Source organism: Coregonus clupeaformis, chromosome 18 (genome assembly GCF_020615455.1).
Source record: "Coregonus clupeaformis isolate EN_2021a chromosome 18, ASM2061545v1, whole genome shotgun sequence".
Taxonomy (NCBI): domain Eukaryota; kingdom Metazoa; phylum Chordata; class Actinopteri; order Salmoniformes; family Salmonidae; genus Coregonus; species Coregonus clupeaformis.
Window position 1 is genome coordinate 51,543,612 of NC_059209.1, and position 8,214 is coordinate 51,551,825.

General features: G+C 40.9%; 1 protein-coding gene across 1 annotated transcript; it reads right to left on the reverse strand.

Moving 5' to 3' along the window:
* Positions 1–772: 772 nt before the first annotated feature.
* Positions 773–4,221, reverse strand: LOC121567085 (C3a anaphylatoxin chemotactic receptor-like). The gene is made up of 2 exons (XM_045227029.1): positions 4,040–4,221; positions 773–3,172 (listed from the first exon to the last, which is right to left on the reverse strand). Exon 2 carries the CDS (start codon positions 3,158–3,160, stop codon positions 2,117–2,119), a length of 1,044 nt encoding a protein of 347 aa, XP_045082964.1. The 5' UTR covers positions 3,161–3,172; positions 4,040–4,221; the 3' UTR covers positions 773–2,116.
* Positions 4,222–8,214: the final 3,993 nt, after the last annotated feature.

Below are 8,214 nucleotides of genomic sequence, written 5' to 3' on the forward strand. Positions count from 1 at the left end.
CTATCTTCTGTATACCCCCCTACCTTGTCACAACACAACTAATTGGCTCAAACGCATTAAGAAGGAAATAAATTCCACAAATTAACTTTTAACATGGCACACCTGTTAATTGAAATTTCACATGTTAATTTTTTACATAACTCAGACGTGGTTTCCCCAAATTTCACATGTGATATTATACATTTCACATGTGAGTTTTTGTAACTGCCGGGATTAAAACCCTGGGATTAGAAACCAACCAGTGAACATGAACAACCATGACTTATGGTGCTTCACATTTTAATGTGAATTTTAACATGTTAAACAGGATAAATAAGGAGACACGAAGACTAAGCTTATTTTCGCTAGGGTTCTCTTCCAATGTATATTTATTCCACATTTCACTCAATCTCAGAATATTGACCGTTCAAATTCAAAATCATATTTTTGTAGAAAATCATCTGTTTACATTCATTCCAATAGCAAACACATTCACACATTTCAAATACATTAATATAATAGAAGCTAAAACTAGCTAGCTAGGACGAAATGGCAGCTAGCTAGCAGTTAGAAATTAGCATGCGGCTATTAGATATAGATTTAATAAAAAAATACATTCTAAAATACATATAATTAGCGTGGTTCATATGTACACATGGAAATACACTCAATATGAGCCCTTGTTTGTATTTTTTTTACCATTTAAAAGCCCCAAAAAGTATAAAAGAAATAACAAAAATAATCAGATGCCAACATGTTATCATTGACTTGCACACAAAAAGTGAGCTAGCTAGCTAGTTACTTAGCTAGCTTGTCTATACTCATGTTAATGTAAAAAAACATACTTGTTTTTCACTTGGTCAAAACAATTTAAATATACATCAAAATGACCAGAAAACTAATTACAGTTCAGTTAAAAATGTTATCTCTAGATTTTGAAAACGTAACCATGAATACAATCCGGAAAACAGAATATTAAAAATAAGGAGAAACAGCGAGCTAGCTAGCTCACGGACCAACGTATGAAGAAGCGAGGCATGCGCCTGCAGCAGTAACACTCCGAATGCCTCCCCCTAGTGGTAGCGCTAAGTATACATGTATATCAATGCAACACCACGGAGGAATACAATAAAAATCGATGGCTCCATAATTATTTTTGAACACACTGCAATTATTATACTCAGTTACCTTTTTACAGAATGGCATTACATAATTTGCAATTCCACATGTGGAAACATTGCTACTGCAACATGTTAACACCACCTCTTCACATGGGAGGAGAATAACACTATTTCACCCCATATGTGAACTTGCAATTACATATGTGAAAGTTAGATTTTTACATGAATGTTTCTTACATGTGAAACTGCATTTTTCACATGTGAACTTGCAATTCACGTGAGGGGAAAACATGTTATTCTCCTCACATGTGAAAAGGTGGTGTTAACTTGTGAACTCTAAATGTAATACATGTGAACATATGGATTCACATGAGAAAGTTTCAGTTCAACATGTGAAAACAGCTATTTCACAATTTGTAAGGGATATTAGTACAGTATGAAGTTCCAATGGCTTCACGCTCATCCAAAATAAATAGTTGACATACAGCGGTTTTGTGAAGTATAAACACAGGGCTCGTCAATAAGATTCTCAGCTCCTCTATAGGATATGTAATTACACTTGACCTTTCAGTGTCACAGCAGACGACCTGACAGATGAGTGTTGGAAACTGTGGGCTGAATTACATTTCATAGTACAAATCTGATTACACAAAAACCTGTCAACCAAAAGATGGGTGATGCATGGCAGGAAATGCACATGCTGCTAACTTACTGTTAATATACAGTACAATATTGTTGCTTATATTACTTGAGTGGTGATGAAAATTACGTTAAACTACATTTGAACAATACCGTTACAAGAATTGTGTGGGTGTTACAGAAAACACATTTAAATGTGTTATTTCCTCATGATTAAAAAGTGTGCATTGTTTGCATTACATTTGGCTAAGATAACACAGAGCAAACCTGATATTGTCACAACCATGGACCTTAATGGGTTATTGTATTGGCAATACATAAAATCTACTTAAGGGGCATAAGTTTGCCTTTCAACAAATACTGTAATTATAGGGCAATCAGACATTTGTATGAACTTTTGAATCAGCCTGGGAGAAAGAGGTCCTTCTACTCCTTGAAGAGCCTTCCTCCTCATCAAAAGCATTTTCAATCTTAGAAAGGAAAGAGTTCCAGCATTTCTGCTTGAAGTCTTTGCCCATGAATGCATACAGAAATGGGTTCAGGCAACTGTTTGCACTAGCCAGAGTCGCAGATATCTTTAGCCCTTCATGAATAACAGTTAGAGAAGTTTGATCGCTGGCTCCAGATTCCAGAATGATGAAGACATGGTATGGAAGCCAGCTGATGAAAAACATGGCTATCAGTGCAGTCAGGACTCTGAAGGGTTTGGAGGACCTGGTCATCCTGTTGGTCCTCAGTCGCAGGATGATGACAGAGTAGCAGAAGATGATGATGAAGAGTGGGAGCACAAAGCCACTGACAAATCGACTGACAGCTACAATTATGTGACGGTTTCGGTATGGGTAATCATTAAAGCACTTTGTTGTGCCATCTGTGGTTACCTGACGAAACACTGTGGAGGGAATGCTCAGTGCAACAGAGATAGCCCAGGCAAGAACCACAACTACAGAGGCCCTCCTCACAGTTCGCTGGTTCTGGGCCCAAACTGGGAATACGACAAGTACATAACGGTCAACACTGATGACGACCAGGAGGAAGATGCTGCTGAACATGTTGAGGAACATCACAAAAGAGGTGAACTTGCACATGAAGAGCCCTAAGATCCACTCCTTTGTTACCATGGAGATTATGTTGAAGGGGAGACAGGCACAGAATATGAAGTCGGAGATGGCCAGGCTGAGGTACCAGGTGGTGTTGACAGTCTTTTTCATCTTGAGACCAGCGATCCAGATGACCACCCCATTCCCAAAAACCCCAAGCAGTAGGATAACCACATTGACCACAAGGAGAATGACCCAGCCCCCTTGTGAACTGTCTGACGGATCCGATGGTTGGCCAAATGAGGAATGATTTGGAAGGGGGATGCTATCATCATAATAATAGTCAGTCGTTGATAATGTGTCTAATGTGAATGTTTCCATGGCTCTCTTGTTCTGTCCAAACACAAGTATAAAAAAATCAGCTTCATCGTAGAGAAAACAAACAGTCAGACCTTTGGATATCATTGCATTCAACACATTAATTTAAGATTTGAGGAGTGAAATGTCAGTATTTTGAATGTTATTGAAAAAGTTACCCAGCTGCTTTAGCTGTGTCAACTCAGAACATGTTGTTAAGTTAACTAGGTGATAAAATATTAGTTACATTGTACTATATTCATACCATTTTATGTCCATGGGGTAAAACAAATAAAAAGTTGAAACAGCAAAAAAACTAAAACACATTGCCATTAAATGGCAGATTATGTCATGAAAATCTCTCATTGACACAAATGCATGATTTACTTGAAGGCACAAGTTATCTGCACTTTGTTTTAAGCTTTTATATGATTACCTATTGTAGGAGTTATTTCCTTTTCAAATTGATTTAAATTCAGTAACTGAAATTGACATGCAATTTCAAAATTAGAATGAAGAGAAAATAAAGCTCAACTTTGAATTGCAGCCTCCACCTAAACCTGGTCAGGCACAGCATTTAACACATAACATTGACTTCGGCCCTTTGGATATTACAGAGGCTGCAGGTTCATGTATTCTGAATCTTGTTTTGCAACTCTTGATAAACTCATGTAATTACATTCACTTTTCAAATAAACTGTTCACCCTGGATTCATGGTATAAATACACAAAGATGGTTTCTGTCACAACTACAGGTATTTATGACTTTTAATTAGATAAATAAATAGAAATGCATGAAACAAAAACAATACTGTAACGAAGTTAACATAAAGCCTAATAAGTGAATATCAATTGACATTCCATCCCTCAAAACATTGGATTTAATCAGAAAAAGGCACTCACCACACAACAGAAACAGCCTGCTGCAGAATCATAAATGGAGTTTAGCAGGTGGCAATACTCTTTCTGCTTGTCATTTCCTTTTAAGAAGCAGCTTCTCTTTGTGGTTTACCCTGAATATTTACATAAATAACCACAAACATGGTCCAATACAAGATCATAGCCTACTCATCTTATTCATCAGAGACACAAATTAAACAGGTAGATTGAACAGAACAATGCTTGAGTTTTTACAAATAAATTAACAATTCCAACTTCCAATGAGTTTATATTCAGTCACACAGCGGTTGAGTTAAATGCGTTTTACATTTTTACATTTTTAGTCATTTAGCAGACGCTCTTATCCAGAGCAACTTACAGTTAGTGAGTGCATATATTTTTTGTTTTTTTTGTAAAAAATAAAATCCTACTGGCCCCCCGTGGGAATCAAACCCACAACCCTGGCGTTGCAAACGCCATGCTCTACCAACTGAGCTACACAAGTTTTCCATGTATTGTTCAACCTGAGTATTAACACAGGACTATAGCGCAGCATTCAACACAATAGTACCCTCCAAGCTCATCATTAAGCTCGGGGCCCTGGGTCTGAACCCCGCCCTGTGCAACTGGGTCCTGGACTTCCTGACGGGCCGCCCCAGGTGGTGAAGGTAGGAAACAACACCTCCATTTCGTTGATCCTCAACACAGAGGCCCCACAAGGGTGCGTGCTCAGCCCCTCCTGTACTCCCTGTTAACCCTTGACTAAGTGGCCACGCACGCCTCCAACTCAATCATCAAGTTGGCAGACGACACAACAGTAGTAGGCCTGATTACCAACAATGACGAGACAGCTTACAGGGGAGGAGGTGAGGGCCCTTGGAGTGTGGTGCCAGGAAAATAACCTCTCACTCAACGTCAACAAAACAAAGTAGCTGATCGTGGACTTCAGGAAACAGCAGAGGGAGCACGCCCTATCCACATCGATGGGACCACAGTGGAGAAGGTGGAAAGCTTCAAGTTCCTCGGTGTACACATCACTGACGATCTGAAATGGTCCACCCACACAGACAGTGTGGTGAAGAAGGCGCAACAGCTCCTCTTCAACCTCAGGAGGCTGAAGAAATTTGGCTTGGCACCTAAAACCCTCAAACATTTACAGACGCACAATTGAGAGCATCCTGTCGGATGTATCATCGGCTGGTACAGCAACTGCACCGCCCGCAACCGCAGGGCTCTCCAGATGGTAGTGCGGTCTGCCCAACGCATCACAGGGGGCAAACTACCTGCCCTCCAGGACACCTACAGCACCCAATGTCACAGGAAGGCCAAAAAGATAATCAAGTACAACCACCCGAGCCACTGCATGTTCACCCCGCTATCATCCAGAAGGCAAGGTCAGTACAGGTGCATCAAAGCTGGGACGGAGAGTCTGAAAAACAGCTTCTATCTCAAAGCCACCAGACTGTTAACTAGCCATCACTAGGCAGCTTCCACCCGGTTACATAACCCTGCACCTTAGAGGCTGCTGCCCTATATAGACTTGGAATCACTGGCCACTTTAATAATGGAACACTAGTCACTTTAATAATGTTTACATATTTTTGCTTTACTCATCTCATTTGTAACCGATGTGAGTAAGACCTTTAAACAGGTCAACATTCATATGGCCGCAGGGCCAGACGGATTACCAGGACGTGTACTCCGAGCATGCGCTGACCAACTGGCAAGTGTCTTCACTGACATTTTCAACATGTCCCTGACTGAGTCTGTAATACCAACATGTTTCAAGCAGACCACCATTGTCCCTGTGCCCAAGAACACTAAGATAACCTGCTTAAATGACTACCGACCCGTAGCACTCACGTCTGTAGCCATGAAGTGCTTTGAAAGGCTGGTCATGGCTCACATCAACACCATTATCCCAGAAACCCTAGACCCACTCCAATTTGCATACTGCCCCAACAGATCCACAGATGATGCAATCTCTATTGCACTCCACACTGCCCTTTCCCACCTGGACAAGAGGAACACCTATGTGAGAATGCTATTCATTGACAACACCTCAGCATTCAACACCATAGTGCCCTCAAAGCTCATCACTAAGCTAAGGATCCTGGGACTAAACACCTCCCTCTGCAACTGGATCCTGGACTTCCTGACGGGCCGCCCCCAGGTGGTAAGGGTAGGTAACAACACATCTGCCATGCTGATCCTCAACACGGGGGCCCCTCAGGGTTGCGTGCTCAGTCCCCTCCTGTACTCCCCTGTTCACCCATGACTGCATGGCCAGGCACGACTCCAACACCATCATTAAGTTTGCCAACGACACAACAGTGGTAGGCCTGATCACCGACAATGATGAGACAGCCTATAGGGAGGAGATCAGAGACCTGGCCGTGTGGTGCCAGGATAACAACCTCTCCCTCAATGTGCTTAAGACAAAGGGGAAAGAAAGAGGACTGAGCACGCCCCCATTCTCATCGACGGGGCTGTAGTGGAACAGGTTGAGAGCTTAAAGTTCCTTGGTGTCCACATCACCAACAAACTATCATGGTCCAAACACACCAAGACAGTCATGAAGAGGGCACGACAAAGCCTATTCCCCCTCAGGAGACTGAAAAGATTTGGCATGGGTCCTCAGATCCTCAAAAAAGTTCTACAGCTGCACCATCGAGAGCATCCTGACTGGTTGCATCACCACCTGGTATGGCAACTGCTCGGCCTCCGACCGCAAGGCACTATAGAGTGTAGTGCGTACGGCCCAATAAAAATAAAAGATTAAGATGGGAAGTCTGAGATATGGCTTTTTCTTTGCAACTCTGCCTAGAAGGTCAGCATCCCGGAGTCGCCTCTTCACTGTTGACGTTGAGACTGGTGTTTTGCGGGTACTATTTAATGAAGCTGATCAATTAGCCTTTTAAAATGATAAACTTGGATTAGCAAACACAACGTGCCATTGGAACACAGGACTGATGGTTGCTGATAATGGGCCTCTGTAAGCCTATGTAGATATTCCATAAAATAAATCAGCTGTTTCCAGCTACAATAGCCATTTACAACATTAACAATGTCTACACTGTATTTCTGATCAATTTGATGTTATTTTAATGGACAAAGAAATTGCTTTTCTTTCGAAAAACAAGGACATTTCTAAGTGACCCCAAACTTTTGAACGGTAGTGTATGTCATGAATTTTCAAAACATACAACATGTTACAAATTCGCAAAACATGTGATATGTTACAATTGTAGCTAGGTGGCTAGCTGGCAAACGTTAGCTAGGCTAAGGGTTAGGGTTAAGGTTAGGTTTAGGAGTTAGGTTAAAGGGTTAAGGTTAGGGTTAGGAGAAGGGTTAGCTAACATGCTAAGTAGTTGCAAAGTAGCTAAAAAGTAGTTATTAGTTGAAATGTTGCTAATTTGCTAAAATGCTGAAGTTGTCCGTGATGAGATTCAAACTCGCAACCTTTGGTTTGCTAGACGTTTGCCTTAAGTAACCGTCTGTCCTATGTAACCATACCAAACGTAATGTATCATACTAATTTCAACGTTCCGGATTTACGTTTACTATGTTACGTCTAGTCTATGAGACCAGGCTGGATTCTCAGCTCCTCTATAGGATATTTAATTACACTTGACCTTTCAGTGTCACAGCAAATGACCTGACAGATGAATGTTGGCACGGTGGGCTGAATTACATTTCATGGTACAAATCGGATTACACAAAAACCTGTCCATAAGATGGGTGATGTGTGGCAGGAAATACAAATACTATGGACTTCCTGTCAACATACATACATTATTCAACACATTGTTGCTCATTTTTGGTGGTGAAAAGGTTTGCATATGGTGGTTTGCATTGCAGCTGATAAACACTACCAGTCAAAAGTTTGGACACACCTACTCATTCAACGGTTTTTCTTTATTTTTGCATTGTAGAATAATAGTGAAGACATCAAAACTATGAAATAACACATATGGAATCATGTAGTAACCTAAAAAAGTGTTAAACAAACAGATTTGCACACTCTTGGCATTCTCTCAACCAGCTTCATGAGGTAGTCACCTGGAATGCATTTCAATTAACAGGTGTGCCTCCTTAAAAGTCAATTTGTGGAATTGATTTCCTTAATGCATTTGAGCCAATCAGTTGTGTTGTGACAAGGTATACAGAAGATAGCCCTATTTGGTAAAATACCAAGT